We start from the raw sequence: 17,133 nt of genomic DNA, 5'->3' as shown, positions 1-17,133 counted from the left end.
TTATGATAAGGTAGTCCCACGAAATGATTGATTTTTTGTTAATTATTATTATTAAAAATAATCAAATACTACAAAAAGACATATTTTTGTAATAAGTACAGTATATTTATTATATATGTGAAGATTTTATTTAAAATGTGCCTCGATGGTCAAGTTGATAACTTATAACGCTGCACGTGCAATTACTGTCTGTCTCATTAAAACGCGCATTTTGACATTTGACGTTATATAACGATGTAGTTTCAACTGAAACTTTATTAAATTCATCAAAGAATTAATCTTGAACGCACTATATACAAATATAATTTGTTACTATGAAATAAAGTTGTGACTTTTTTTCTCTTCTAATATTTAAAGTGATTGCCTATGTTTGTGTATAGGCTAGTTTTTTAGGTTATAAGTTAAGAGCGTATATTTTTTCAACAGAATAGATAAAATATCGACAGAGATATATATTTACATCACAGTAAATAGAAACCACACGCAATGAAAGTTTAATAGACTAAGTACTTATTTTCATATATTTACATAAACAATGTAACGTATAAGTTTCTTTAAATCTAGTGTTGCCATGATTATTTTTCGCGTTTAATTTAAAGGTGACTAGCTCATAATTTACATTTCTAGAATGTTATACATGTATTTACTTTAATTATATTTTAAGGAAAGCATTGTATTATGTATGTACTGATGTGTAATAAAATTTATTTAGATAACGTAAGCGCATTTTTTATTTTATTTCCTCTTCAATATTATGCATCCATTTCGTATCATAATTTTAAAATTTTAATTTAGAAAGACAGGGGACTAATCGTCCTTATAATATTTATACGTATATGGTAGTCTCTCATTGTCAATGTATTTGGGCTCAAATACACTAGAATTGCGGCACTGAGGTCTTAGATGTTGAGTTAGAAACACTTCTGCGCTGTATATTCCAGGCGGTTAAATAGTCAGTTATGAAACGCTATCCATGGAATGGTCGATTTCAATCAAGTTAAAATCATTATAATTTTTACCGATCCCTCGAAGTCATTTATTTTAAGACATATTGTTCAAGATTAAGCTTAGTGCAGATTTATTCGCTAGAGTAGACCTATTTTTTCTTTTCCCGTCAAACACCTATTTCTGTTTTTGTGTTTTAATATTTTCGATAATTTAAATAGTAGGTGAGCCAGTAGCATGCCAGGCATGATGGATATAATATCCCATGAGTGGCGATACATAGAAATTACAGAAATAAAACTCACTTCTCAATAATCACTATTTTTATTAGTATAAATTTCATTCATAATTGCACAGAAAAAACAGAAAGACTTAAAACTATTGAAACATGAACCGATTATATTAAAAACACTTTAAGCTTAAGATTATCATATTGTAGTAATTAAACATTTTTCTTCATTATTTTGTAAAACAGACACAGGATATAACAAACAAATCCCATGCGTATTTGTAATGCAACTTTAGTCGATCAACAGCTAAATTGGAAGAATTAAATCATCTGAAGAATTTATAGCAAGTTTGCCTTAAAACATTGGCTTCCAATATCAAATAAACTATTCTTTTTTTTCTGTTAATCAACTAATATTGACTTACTATATGAAACCGTTAAAAGTCAGTAAGCAAAGAAACAAAATAAAGCGTTCAATTGTAATTTAATAACACTAGCTAAAATTGTTACAATGAGAACAATTTCCCATACAGTCAAACTTTGCTGTCAATAATACTTACAGTATCGGGAGACCGTTATAAAATAAATCAGAAACAATTTGATTCTCTTAAATATTGTAATGAGCCGAAATACACAAATATATGACAAAATAATACGTTGCTTTAGCTTATATAATATGTGATAACTGTATTGTATATCTAGAAATACTGAATTAAAATATAAAATTGGTCTTTTTTCCAGAATAATAATAAAAAATATATTTAGATTGGCTCATTCCATTAAATTGGTGTAAATTATATATAAAAAACTGTCTTAATTTTATTTGACATATTTAAAAAAAATTTACTAAAACCATTTTAAACCAAAACATTTTACTATCGATATACCTAAACCAGTCTAGTCTTTCCTAAATTATTTTTTATCTTAAATTAATAATACAAAATATATATATATACTATATAGTATAAACGAATAATGTTTAACTTTTTTATACATTTTCCATAATTTAGAGTCATTCAAACAAAATATATATATCAATTAATGCAAGATTAAAATAGATAAAAAAATTATATAATTTATAAGTAGACTAATTGTCCGATAACTGGTTCATTGTGATCCAAAATTATTGTGGCTCATTGTAATGTTCTAATATTACACTATGATCTGCATAATGAGATTCTATTTTTAAATTGAAGACAACAAATAAAAATGTTAAAATCAAAATATAATAATAATAAATGTATAATACTCATTTTAAAACAATTGTAAAAAAAATACTGGTAGTAATTTTAATTAGTTTGAAACAATTCCATTGAAAAATTCTGTGATGTTGTTCCTGACGGATTAAAATATAATCTATAAAAGACTGTAAAAGAAGTAAATGACAGGTGGACACCATGAAGTCTGGATCATAGTGAGCCCAGTGACAAGTGCGAATATGAACCATACTAAAGTAATCACTAAAACTTGCCATACTATATGTACCATCTTCAGACTGAAAAAATAAAATAAAAATAATATAAATACCCGAAAATCGAAATATATAATTTTAATTCATGTCACTAGTTGATTTTGAGGTTGAATCTCGCTTATGTTGGGCGAGAATGTAATTCATTTGAAATAAATTAATACATAATTTCTCTTAATAACTCACAACTTTAAACGCTAAACAAAGGTACGTAAGTATATAGATATGTTATTTTTTAGAAACAATCTTATTCACGATAATTTAGACAAAAATGTTTGATTAAGTATTTAATTTATACACTCAACAATTTTGATGCTATGTTGTATATATTAGTATTAAGTTTATTGAAGATAATTATTGGACTAGAGGACATCAAAAAAAAGATATTTTGTAAATTTATTGCAAATTAATTAAGAACTTACATTGATTGCTTGTTTTTCGCAGCCGGTAATGTTTTCTCACTTTCCTTATTCAAATATCTTCGTACGCCCAAATGTAGATTCACAAAATACTCCTCCCACTGTTGGCAGTAGATGGCACCATATTTAAAACATATATACATTAACAAATGTTACAATTCACTTATTAAGTTACTTATAAATGAAAACATTTTTTAAATTCTTAGCAAAGGCCAACGAGTTACAGATTTTAATCTACCTTGTAAATTTTTCAGTTAACCAAGTCGGCTCGTACAAATAATAAAAATGTTTTTGTATTATCTCATCTTGTATTCTATATCAGCAATTACACTAAAAATTATACTCTTTAACAATAACGAGGCTTATTACCCCTCAAATACTTACATACATACTCTCGATGTTTATATAAAATTTCTCCTTGTCCGTCTTGTTGAGTTTATCATTAAGTTCTCTCGTATTTTTATTGTGGAACTTCCACTCGGTGAATATGAATATTTCTAGACGATTGAGTGAATTCCATACGTTTTTATGCAAACGAAACAATCTGTAATAATTAATGTCTCTATTAAAAATTTATTACCGTTTTTCATACGACATCTAATGATGTTTTCTTTCGCAACCGAGCACTAGATTCTGTGGTTTAGTGTTAAAGGACACAAAGTGCATTTATAAGTAAAATGTATTCGTGCTAAAATTATTATATCACGGGCAAATAGACCACCTGATGGTAAGTGGCCATCGCTGTCCCTAGACATTTACATATCCGTACACCGACATTGGAAACAGAGATGTTAACTCCTTTTTGCCTATAGTTACACTGACTCAATCAACCTTCAAACCGGAACACAACAATACTAAGTACTGCTGAGTGGCAGTAGAAAGCCCTACCACCAAGTAACCTTAACATTACGAAATCCAACAACAATACGCGAAACTGCCTATGTTAATATATTTCCATTATTTCTATTATGATAACTAAAGTAAAGCCACAGCATCATGAACAAAAAAATATTAAATTTAATACATGCATTAATCGGTTACAATTCGCGTGCTCTTAATTTAAACAAAATAAATATACATTCAAAAATACCTATACCTCCAAGTGTTTGCTAAATAAAAAACAGACATTTAATATATATGTAGATAACAAAACACCAAAATTCAATTTAAACGAATAACATTTTAATTATATATAAACCATTAAGATAAAACAAACGCTTACATCGGTTTTCCTCCCATTATCCTCAATAATGTATCCAGTAGAACAGCCGGGATGAAATGAACGAATATAGCAGACAAGCGAAACAGCCAGAGAGATGGAACAAAACTCAAATACGGGTACCTGGTATAAACAAAATTAGTTCATATTGATTGGATTTATTGGAATTGAAGTTATGACTGTATAGTGTTCAAATGGTAAAGTTCAATTCGAACGCATCATTATTAACAATCTCAAGTGGTCACCCTTAATTGGGCCTTAATTGGGCCAGTTCGTTTTTGTTATAGTTTTATCCTTAGTAACTTCATTACACTTGTTTAACAACAACAACAACATTAACAGCCTGTAAATTTCCCACTGCTGGGCTAAGACCTCCTCTTCTTTTGAGGAGAAGGTTTGGAGCATATTCCACCACGCTGCACCAATGCGGGTTGGTGGGTTTAAATCCGCAATCATCGGTTAAAATGCACGCGTTGTAATCACTGGGCCATCTCGGCTTTTTTTATCAAAATTCAAAAATCTACCACCGCTCCGGAATGGAATACCTTATAGTGGTAACTTTACTTAATATATTTAGTAATATGACGATTCAAAACTGCTTGTAAAAGTCTACTTTAATAAAGTATATTGATTTTATACCATAGAAGAACCAAAGAAACTAAGGGCTTATTGTTTCTTAAATAATACATATCAATTATTTTGTGCATACAGTAAATAAAATGATATATTTATCTGCAGGCGATGCTAAAATTAATTAAATTAAAACCAGATGTTACAAGTTGAATATAAAATACTTACCACACAGCGCTTTTAAGAGGATAGTTATGTAGTATATCATTAATTACAGGTTCTATTATTGACCATCTGAATGGCTTTTGAGTTGAAGACGAACAGTGGTACACCGTGAGCCCAGATCTGGAAATAATATAACATTTTTATGTATTATTAAGGGTTAATTATTCAAAAAAAACTTTGTGTTAATTTGTACAAAAATTTAAATTTAATTGATTTTTATATTTCGAGTCTATTAGTAATTTATATAAATTTTATTATATATATTCAATCAATTTACTTAACAAGAACTGCTAGTTAAATCAATCAAATATATATAAAACATCAAAAATAAGATTATTTTATGTCTAATCCATACACTATGAGCCACATTACAATTAACTTCAGATTTTATGAGCCATAATAAAACAAGTTATAACGTATAAAATACATATTAATACAACTATAATATATCTCTTGAGAGCCCGGTTAGTAACAATTATTCACAAAATATCTTAGATTTTAAAATATACACAATATGCATATCCGTCGTTGCGAGTTATGGATTACATTATTTTAGAGATGTAGAAAAGGCGAATAACCGCTGGATTGGTAGTATAATTTTACTGCTCCAGCACGAAAAAGTAATTCAAAAACTAAGTGTTGATAACTTTCAGAACGTAACACAACGGATCCTCTGATAAAAATAATCTAACTTTTATTGTTTTTATTTGTTAACACGAAAGGTGCAAAAATTTAATATGATATAATCGCCTTAAACGAGATTGTACCTATCTCAGGATACAGGTTTGATTGCATTGTTATTGAAAATGACTTTGACCTTATGAAAAATCCTATATATATATAAAAAATATAGCATCACAAACTAGGTGCAATGACCGATGTACGAGTTTAAACCAGTGTTACTCATCCACCAAGACAAAGAGTTAAGAATAATAGATCTTAAAATACACAACTTTATATCTATGTGTGGGTGTGTCTGAGCGTTGTAAAGATTATTTTTTTTTTAGATTTATTATAATTTCGCAATAGATATTGTTTGATAAGTGAGTTATTAAATTAATTCACAAGGTTACTAATAAAAAAAACTTACTCGGACGTAGCAGCGTTCCAGCCGGCCACAAGGAGCTGGTTAACCACCACATCGACCGGAATGTAGTCCGCTATGTTATCTTTCGCTAGAGGAAGTCTACGGACAACACCTGTGGATGGTATACTTAATAAATTATACACTATTAACAATAGATCAAATATACATAATATATAAAAATATTTCACACCTTTAGCTGCTCCCATAAGGAACCCTTGTGGTCCAACTTTAGAACAAGTCCAGCCAATCACCGGCTCCTTCCATGACGCCACAACTGAAATTAATTTCAATAATAATTTATTGTTTACGATAAAACCGGGCGTTTTACATAATAACACTATTGGAAAAGTTTGGAAACCAAGCTAAAAAATATGTGCCTTATACCGAAACGATCATCGGTTTCTGAAACCACGTCTATGATGTCAGAGAACTTTCTAATCTGTAAATGTTAAGTCAAAACTAAGCATCTCATATATTACTTAGTTTATATAGGATGATATAAATATATAAAACATAATAAACCTGTTGCACCTCATGCAACTTTGTGTAGCAAAATTGTAATTTTTAGTTTTAAGTTTGGGTGCAAAAAAGAATTAATAAAAATAAAATAACTAAACAAAATAAAATATAACATTAATATCTTACGTGCATACTAACATACGTTATGTCAAACTTAAAAATCAGTAACGATTTTATTTTTTTTAATTATCATAATGACAAGATCTCGACCAGCTGAGCCTCATTATTCCTAACTTTCGAATAAATGCATCTTATATTTTAATACAATGGAATTACGGTGGAATTTCGAATAATGGGCAGCCACTATTTATATAATTATTCCAATGGCAGGAGTTAAACAACCTTGAACTGAATTGTAAACATCGGTAGAGATATAAAATCGATGTTATTAATTATGGACTCGTTAAGAAATTGCGTTTTGAAACGCAAAGTTGTTGTTGGAACTTTGTACGCAAAACATAAATTTAATATAAGTAATTCAGTGAAATTGTATTGTAATATAAATAAAAATAAATTCGTCATAAACTGTTTGGAAGGTATAAAATATCAGCAAATCGCATAGAATATGTTAATCTAATGTTTGTTTATCTTTAAAATATAGTAGACAGATCAACTAATTGTAGTGTACAGTACACGTAATAAACATGGCCTTATTTAGAAATAAAGCCGAGATGGCCCAGTGGTTAGAACGCATGCATCTTAACCGATGATTTCGGGTTCAAACCCAGGCAGGCACCACTGAATTTTCATGTGCTTAATTTGTGTTTATAATTCATCACATGCTCGGCGGTGAAGGAAAACATCGTGAAGAAACCGGCGTGTGTCTAATTTCAACGAAATTCTGCCACATGTGTATTCCACCAACAGGCATTGGAGCAGCGTGGTGGAATATGCTCCAAACCTTCTCCTCAAAGGGAGAGGAGGCCTTAGCGCAGCAGTGGGAAATTTACAGGCTCCTAATGTAATGTAAAATGTAATGTAATATTTAGAAAATATCGAAGTAATACAAATCAACTGTCTAAAGTGCAACCGGTGTGCCTTGCCTTTTGTACTAAGTTATCTTTTGACATGTTTACTACCAATTTTATTACGGTACCGATATATATCTATAATATGTTGTTAAATAAATCAACTTACTCATCGTCGGTCTGACTATTGTACAAGGGAATTTATCAGCACACTTCTTGACTTCATGTTCAGCGAGATGTTTCGTAAATGTGTAGGTATTTGGATGTTTTTTTAATATTCTGAAATATATATTCTTTTTCAATACGATACGAAGACAAATAACAAAACACACCATATAATAATTCGCAAATCATTATGTAATTTTTATTTACTTTAGAAGTTTAAGATCATCAAATTCATGATCCTTGTCTATAATCCCTATTATTTGCAATTATGAGCCAAAATGTATTAATGAGCTATTTTTTTAAAATATTCATTCAAAAATATTCTTATGAATAATATATTATTTTCCTTATAGGTTTTTGTCGACCTCCGTGGTCGAGTAGTGTGTACACCGGTTTTCTCCGACCGCTCCGAGGTCCCGGGTTCGATTCCCGGCCGAGTCGATGTAGAAAAAGTTCATTGGTTTTCTATGTTGCCTCGGGTCTGGGTGTTTGTGGTACCGTCGTTACTTCTGATTTTCCATAACACGAGTGCTTTAGCTACTCACATTGGGATCAGAGTAATGTATGTGATGTTGTCCAATATTCTTGTCCAATATTTTGTATTGTATTTAATTTACTCACGTCTTCTCCAAATCAATCAACGCCTGTTCCGTTAGCTTATCAGCCATGCTGATTACTGATTCAACATCTGCTGGTGAATCATAAACCTTCTCATCAACTTCCTTTAAATAAGAGTTTACATAAGCAGATGACACATGAACCATCACCTGAAAAAAAAAACATTTTGGATCATACTTGTATACGACTCATTGTGGTTGCTATGTATTGTAACTAACCAAACAGAATATATCTTCACCGAACAAAGAATTAAACTGAACTTGTTAGAACTGTACATGCAATTATGTAAAACTAAGTTGTATCTGGACTATTGCATAGCTAAATAAAATATAAATAATATGGTTTTTTAAGATTTAGAAATAATATTATCTTATTTTAACTAAAAGAATGTTTTTTCTGACTTAATATCGGTCGGTCCAATCTCAAAGATTTGTTTGTCTGTAATAATATAAATATAGCAAACTCTATCCTAGTCAGACTCGAGACCAACGGCTTTAGAAATATTTCTAAGACATCCCAGTTTAACCATGCTTCCTGCATCCAGTACTTGACAGAAGATTTGTTTTTTTTTTACAAAGTTCTACAATAACTGTAGGGCTATCCAGGAGTCGAAGCTATGTTATCTATAAAACAATAATAAGTAAATCGCCTTACCTTTAAGCTTTTAATCTGTTGACAAAGTTCCATAACCTGCCGAGTCCCTAATATATTGATTTTGACAGTTGGCTTCAAGCTCTCTTCAAAGTCTAGTGTAGCAGCAGAATGGATAACAACATTGACATTATCAATAAGCGTCTGTCGATCTGTGCTACTGATGCCGAGGTCTTGAGAGCCCACATCACCGGATATTGGCACAAGTTTGTTGAAGACATCTTTTGATTCTGTTGTTAGGAGTTTCTCAAATACCTAAAACAATAAATATTAAATAACATAAAATTGTGATGTTAAATCACTAAACATTGCTTAGGCAATGATTGTTAAACAATACTGGGTGTCCTTATTTCAATAAATATATATATATATATACATCCGTCGCAGTTTGGCAGTGGAATATCTGATGAATGGGTGGTACCTACCCAGATAGGCATGTACAAAGCCCTACCGCAAAGTAGTTGATAAATCAAGATAAAAAAAAGAGATGTCAGTGTATTTGAGACTACACCCAACAACTGTTTCCATTTTGAGTTTTTACAACATAGCATACATTTTTTATATATAAATCTTCTGCATGTGTGTATGTAATTGAAATTCTACAAACGGGCTGGACCTATTGTGGTATGCTGCAATTTACTGTGTGTATTAATGTGTGGGTTCTAGAATGGTTTAGATTGGACCCCGTAGATGGTGCTATGAACAGGAAGTATATAAATAAAATTATTTTTTCCCCTAAACAAAGTCAGCACGGACATCTAGTACATACATATTACTAGAATAAAAATTGAAGTATCAATGTCTACCGGTAATACAATGATAAATTGATTTATATTTATGTAATTATCTATAATAAAACTTTATAATATTTAACTATGGAGATGCAGAACTTTTTAATTAGTTTCATCTAGCCAATTATTTGTTATAGTCACGAGGATAATTCATATAGAAATTAGTACTTTATGGCTTATCAAACTACATGTATACTAACATCCTTGAGCCGAGAATATGATATTATTCTATAGTATGAACAGCTTTATTTAAAAATTATACAAACAAAAAACATTTCACTTCCATTGCTATAAAATAACATTCCATTGCTAAGAATTAAACAAATTCAAGGGTAATCAGAAAGTTATAAGATGTACCTTTATATAATTGTATAATGTTTCCCTCAGAATGTATAGAAATTAGACGTCACTGCTAGGGCTAGAGGGTGGAATTTGATGAAGGAATGATAGAGTAAACATAATTAGAAAGAAAGAACATCGGTATCCTTTTTTTAAATTGACGAGCTACCTGTCCCGGCTTCACGTGAGTCTGAGGGTCTATATATAACATTTGGATTGAAGAACAAACACTAAAAAGATATTTAATTAAGAGTGCTCGGCTTGTCTCTACTGTAATATGTATGTATTATGCACATAAACTTTCCTCTTGAGTCAATCTGTTTAATGATGAAAACTTCATTAATAACCATTTCGATGTTTGCGTAAATGGCGGGACGACTTTGTTTTATTCTTAATAGAAATATGATTAATGACTTTGCAATGCCAGTGTATATGAGGTTCCATAACCTCTTTAGTAGCCGAGCTACAGTCCCAAATTTCATCCTTTAGTTTTAAAATAAATTTAAGTCTTATATTAATAAATGAGATGGATGCACAGGTTTTATAGTCACAAGATCATTAAGATATATAAGTCAGATATAGACAATGTATGTAAAAAAAAGTATTATTAAAAGCACAAATACTTACAGGGTTCGTAGGAAACTCTTGCAATCTTTCTGATATCTCCTTGCCTTTCTTCGGTCTCATTAATAAGTATATTTTTCCAACATCAGGTATTGTACGTAGTATTTTCTCAATAAGACACAATCCTACAAAGCCGGTGCCGCCGGTTATAAATATGTTTTTGCCGGCGTAAAACGCGCCCACTTGCGTTTCTTCTGACATTTTTACGGTTGTTCTTTGGTTAATTCTGAAACAATCATGGGCTAAATTATAAAACTTAGTATTAAACGAGATTGCAACTTCTTCCCAATTCCATTAATAAACAAAAATTGACAAATTAAATTTTCAGTTGTCACAGTACCAGTAGAGCCAACATAAAATTTACAGAATCAAATCTTATTATACCAATTAACAAAACAAAATTACAGCAGTGTTACCGTAAGGCTTAAATTTATGAACGATATTCTTCTCAGATTGACAAATTATTTAGTTTAGCAACATAAGGAAATCTTTTTTTAAAATAATGACTGTCGCTTCTCAATTTGTCTTTGATAATGTTATATGTGTACGCAAAAACTTAAATGAATTTTCCAGAAATTGCGATATACATACGGTTAGTACTAGGAACAAGAATAAACTTGTTACTACAAGTACCTGATTACAAAGAGTTAATAACTCTTTTGTGGGGCAATGTATACGTTTTTTACAACAGGATCCCAGAAAACGTTCAAAAATATTTAATTGTAAAATTTAAAAGAATCGTTAAAGAGTGTTTGTGTGCTAAAGGATATTACAAAACTAATTAATTCTTAGTTGATTGCACACCTTGGGAATGAGATGATCGCCTCCAGGCTGTTTCAAATAAAGAAAATATGTTTATTGTTATTGTATATGAAAAAAAGAGTAACTACTGAGTTTCTTGTCGGTTCTTCTCGGTAGAATCAACATTCCGAACCGGTGGTAGCTTTACTTTAAATAGTTTGTTAAATGACGATTCAAAAATGCTTGTAAAAGCCTACTTGAATAAAGTATATTTTCATTTTGAATCAATACCTGTTAAAATGACAATTAAAAAAAAATACCGCAGAATTTATTTCACCGGTTCATCTCATGTCCGAGGTGTTAAATTCCGAACCGGTGGTAGATTTTCGACTATCAATAAGCAAGTGTAAACACTTCCATATTCAATAAAGATTTGACTTTGAATTATTTACACAAATCAAATCCCACCCAAAATAGTAAAAACGTTTTCAATTTCTTAATATAATTTATTTATAAACTTGAAATACGTGATAAAATCTTGACCAATATTTTATTCAACTACGTTATTAAGGCTGTTTTTTAACTATTTATATAGTGTAATAAATATTTTGCAACTTATTCACAAAGTATTAAATTTATTAATATTGTCAAACAAATAATCGATCGATGTAAACAAAACGTACTGATTGGAAAAAACAGGAAATGTTTCTCTAATTTCTATCGACGCTTGACAATGACTTTACGAAAACGTCGAAGATTTAACTTTAACGCTGTCCGGCCGATTACATTTGCGCTTTACAGATAAGTAATTACTTATTTTAATATATCCAAACGTCTCTCATGTTTTGAAGTACGAACAGAGAATCTCATACTGACGGTGCAATTGTATTTTATTTTAGAAGTGTATCTGTTTGACACACTCATAAGGCTGATTTCTTGACGGTGTTTTTATCACGGCCGAGCACGAGATGAATAATCAACAATAAAAAATAATGTAGGTAGTTAACCTACATGAAAATTCAGAGGTGCTTCTTTGGGTTTAAGCCAACAACCGTCGAATAATCGGTTATTCGAATAATAGGTAATAATCGGTCAGTCGGCATCTCGACTCTTATACATAACTTTATATAAAATATTTTTTCTTTAATTAATTTTAATATTGTCAATACTGTAAGAACATTTTTATATTGGAAATATTATTGAGACTTATCTTACGTTTTAAATTAAATTATACCGTAAATATGGATATAAACATAACATAAACATAATCAGCCTGTAAATTTCCCACTGCTGGGCTAAGGCCTCCTCTCCCATTGAGGAGAAGGTATGGAGCATATTCCACCACGCTGCTCCAATGCGGGTTGGTGGAATACACATGTGGCAGAATTTCGTTGAAATTAGACACATGTAGGTTTCCTCACGATGTTTTCCTTCACCGCCGAGCACGAGATGAATTATAAACACAAATTAAGCACATGAAAACTCAGTGGTGTCTGCCTGGGTTTGAACCCGAAATCATCGGTTAAGATGCACGCGTTCTAACCACTGGGCCATCTCGGCTCTTAAATATGGATTGCAATGTTAAAATTATTATAGTTGCAACGAATATTCGGTAACTAATCGATATTCGCCGTATTCGGTAAATTTATCACTTTCAACGGCATACCAAATATGGTTCGAATAGAATATAAAAATATGAAATGTCACAATCAAAATCTTTAACAGTTTAATATTGATTAAGATATAAATATGCATCATTCATATATTTATTAATAATGTCGAGTCAATATTTTTATTGAAGTTTGAAAAAAAAAACAAAACGCCTTGACCGACTTTTATTAATCAGTTTGTCCAGATGACCCGTAAATATTATATAACTAGCCACCCGACCTGGCCTCGTGCGTGTAAAATAAGGATTTTATGCCGAGCTTCTTCGCCCACACTCAGAACTCACTTCGCTTTGAGTATTCAAATGGTTTCAATAAATCGCTTAGAGATGTTTATTTAAAAAAAAAAATTGTGACGGGTAATTTTTAAATTTAAGTTCTTAATTAAAAAAAAATAAAACTTCATTGTGACAGCAACTCATCCGGTTGCATAGAAAGATATTTTTCGTTGACATTTAATTTGTAAAAGATTCTATTTCTAAATAGTAGTAGTACCTTATTCATTCGAATGTTTCGTTGTAAATGACAATTTAAATCTATATGAAATTAGCTAACTTACATATTTTTTTCAAAATATATTAATTCTGTATCAGATAAATACAGAATTAATATATTTTGAAAAAAATAACAAAAACACTATTAAGAATTTACCTTAAAAGATAGGCACTATACCATTTGTAACGAAATGTACCTAACATTGTTTTGATGCATCTCTTAAAGTTAACCCTGCTTTAACAATATGAGCCTACAAAAACATTTTTTTTCCACAAAAATTCCGCCTAGTTCAGCCACAAACCATTCTCGTTCATCGCTATTTCGATAGTGTAAACCGTATCAAAATTTGTTGAGTGGTTTAAAAGAAGGAAGTGGAGATACAGACAAAAAAGAAGCGACCTGGTTTATGCTATCCATAGATAAAGATTCTGAAATATATTTAGGGACCGTATTATTATTATTTTTGTTTTTTGGACTATTTATCTCCCAAATAATGGGGCAAATATTCCAGTCACACGGGTCAATGACCAAGTGTATCTGGGGAGTGAAAAAGTCAGTCAGTACAGTCAGTCAGCCAGCTCATTATTAGATTCTAAAAACTTACGTACTATTCGACAAGTATTTAAAATAGCAGCTTTTTGCATGGTGATGTATGTGAGAGGTGGTAAATCAAGAATTTTTAAACTTTGGTGTAAGTGCTTAGGTATGACTCCGGTAGTGGAAAGCACGATAGGGACAATAAAAACCTTATTTAAATTCCATATTCTAATTATTTCTTCTTTTAATTCTGTATATTTATTGATCTTTTCCGTAATAGTTTTTAATAAGTTATGTGTATTTGGAACAGAAACATCAATTAAGTAAGCTATTTTAGATGATTTGTTAACTAAAGTTATATCCGGTCTATTGTAATGAATCGTTTTATCAGTAAGAATTGCTCTATCATAATATATTTTTATTTCTTCATTTTCTAAAACGGGGTTGGGTTGGTATTCATAGTAATGTTTTAGTGGAGTATTTGTGAAGTTATATTTGTGTGCAAGTTTTTGATGTATGTAGTGAACTATTTGGTTGTGGCGATGGGTGTAATCTGTTTGAACTAGAGTAGGGCAAGCTCCTGTAATATGTTGTATATTTTCTGGCATTCTTTATTATTATTATTATTGCATTATAGGTATTTGGTACCGATTACAATCTTGAATCCATTTTTACACTGGCTCACTCGCTCTGATCCACAATTCCGAAAATTATCAATAAAATATGCAATATTCTAATTTTGCAGACTTTACCGGACCGTTACCAGTTTTTGTTGAACGCGGATTTCGAATTATCTAATTGCAGATAATAAATCATAGACAATTTACGCTACCCTATGTACGCTACCCGTGAGTTATGTTACACAAGTCACTTTGACTTTATTCTATTTTTTTAATATCCTCGATATTCGTTATGTTTTTAATGATTTTCCTTATTTACTTTAAAAAAATATATTTTTCATTTCGAAGAAAATATTCTATGAATAAAACCGTAAAATAAGTATTAATTACTTAGTAGAACATGGTTGGATGTATATCGTTCGATCAGGGTCTACGATACTATCTCTAATAAAAAAGTTTAAATTTGATACGTAATGAACCGATGTTCAATAATGCTATATGCATTTGGTGTCTCACTCGTAAAATATACACCGTCTTACGATGTTACGCCATTTATTTTGAACTTTGTATCCTTCAAGTGTAATTGTAAGTACAAGGTACAGAATATCTTAGTTCCCAAGGTTAGTCTATCAGGGATGGAAACCACGCAAACAGTTCTTAACCTAAGATAAAATATAAAATAAGAAATGCCCGCGACTTGGTGCGCGGTTGAATTAACAAAAATGTTATTTTTTGTAGCCCAAGTTACTCCTTATCTAATCAGCTATCTGCCAGTGAAAGTCCCGTCAAAATCGGTCCAGCCGTTCTAGAGATTAGCTGGAACAAACAGACAGGCAGACAGACTAAAATTTAAAAACATGTTATTTTGGTATACGTACCGTGTATACATACATACGCATTACATAAAAAGCGGTACAAACAGACACTCCCATTTTTTATATTATATGTTTATTTATTTAATGTATAAATATTATATTAAATATTAACGTAGACAGCCCGAAATGAAAATCAGCGTTGGATTTTGGAACCCGACTTGGAAGCTGAATGGTAGGTACACCTATTTAGGGCATGATTACTATCAATGCTTATTAATCCCTTTTTGTGGATCATTGTTTTTTTTTGTAGCTTAATTAGTGTATACTTTGTTTTTTTTTTTGGCAGGATTTCCATTTTTTTTTTAAATTACGCCGTGTCCTAAATACATTTTTTTTTCTATTTCTTTCTCTGCCGTCATTGACGGCGCGGCGTCCCGATCCTAGGACCAACCTTACAGGAGGCACCCTTAAGGCATGCGTTCTCTAAGCCCTTAAGTAGGCTCTGAACATCTACATAACTTTAACTGACGCTGTAAAGGCCATTGGGGCCAACAGGAACACAATAAAAAGAAGTAAGAAAATAAATGATCACATTTCACCACGGTGCTTCTGCTTGGTGTACAGGCCTTATAACCTATTCCTATACACGTAGTTTCCTCATTTCCTTCAAGGTTACCGTGTGAGGGCAATCTGTATCATCCGGTCATTGAGTATTCAACACTTATGAACGTATATGGAATATACGCATCACATCGCATGGTTACTGTATTACTCACCTCATATATTGTCTTTGGATAACACTGTACGCATATATAGTTGATAATTAAAAAATAACAGCGCATAAATATGTATTTGATGTGAAAAATCTATTGCCGCAGGTAGGGTTGCCAGATCGCCAAACCTAGTAGCCGGACAGACCGGCCAGTTTGGCCGGACATTTGTAAAAAAAGCTGACACCCTACATTGTTAAAGATATTATGCCTCAGTATTAATAGATATGATAAAAAAATATGTATGTAAAATCAAGCTTCTCTGATTACTAACATGAATCTTGTTAAATTCCAATGAAATATAAATAATATCAAATGAACCTATCTCGTTTGCGAGATAAATAAATAAAATTTTGGCCGGACACGCAATCAAAAAGCCGAACTTTATCCGGCTTTATCCGGACGCCTGGCAACCCTAGGCGCAGGGAAGACTAGCTCGTATATGTCGGCAACGGCTTGACGTTCTCATACGCCGTCGTGCCAACTCTCCACTCTATATATATACATATATATATATAAATAAATATATAATAATAATAATTAAAAAAGCCTATAACGCAGTTTTGATATGTCACAGGTTCCTCATCACACTGATTCCTTACAGTGGACCCCCGGCAATCCGACAAACGTTTTGCAGGGCAGTGTTGGACT

At 31.2% G+C, this 17,133-nt stretch overlaps 1 protein-coding gene across 2 annotated transcripts in view; it reads right to left on the bottom strand.

The window, feature by feature from the left end:
• Positions 1-2,286: 2,286 nt before the first annotated feature.
• Positions 2,287-17,133, bottom strand: part of LOC113391694 (putative fatty acyl-CoA reductase CG8306) — a 36,204-nt gene continuing 21,357 nt past the window's right edge. Inside the window, exons 1-11 of one of the 2 annotated variants that reach the window (XM_064220036.1) lie at positions 10,841-11,127; positions 9,087-9,338; positions 8,436-8,581; positions 7,819-7,928; positions 6,353-6,436; positions 6,166-6,274; positions 5,079-5,195; positions 4,284-4,403; positions 3,446-3,605; positions 3,065-3,162; positions 2,287-2,669 (exon numbers count right to left, since the gene is read on the bottom strand). In XM_064220036.1, coding sequence (XP_064076106.1) covers positions 2,531-2,669; positions 3,065-3,162; positions 3,446-3,605; positions 4,284-4,403; positions 5,079-5,195; positions 6,166-6,274; positions 6,353-6,436; positions 7,819-7,928; positions 8,436-8,581; positions 9,087-9,338; positions 10,841-11,038 — 1,533 coding nt within the window. In that variant the 5' untranslated portion in view covers positions 11,039-11,127 and the 3' untranslated portion in view covers positions 2,287-2,530. Of the gene's footprint in view, positions 2,670-3,064; positions 3,163-3,445; positions 3,606-4,283; positions 4,404-5,078; positions 5,196-6,165; positions 6,275-6,352; positions 6,437-7,818; positions 7,929-8,435; positions 8,582-9,086; positions 9,339-10,840; positions 11,128-17,133 lie in introns of those variants that run through there. The other variant, XM_026627752.2, reaches the window with a different exon arrangement.

This window comes from Vanessa tameamea, chromosome 30, assembly GCF_037043105.1.
Source record: "Vanessa tameamea isolate UH-Manoa-2023 chromosome 30, ilVanTame1 primary haplotype, whole genome shotgun sequence".
Taxonomy (NCBI): domain Eukaryota; kingdom Metazoa; phylum Arthropoda; class Insecta; order Lepidoptera; family Nymphalidae; genus Vanessa; species Vanessa tameamea.
This window is presented reverse-complemented; position numbering and strand designations above follow the sequence as displayed.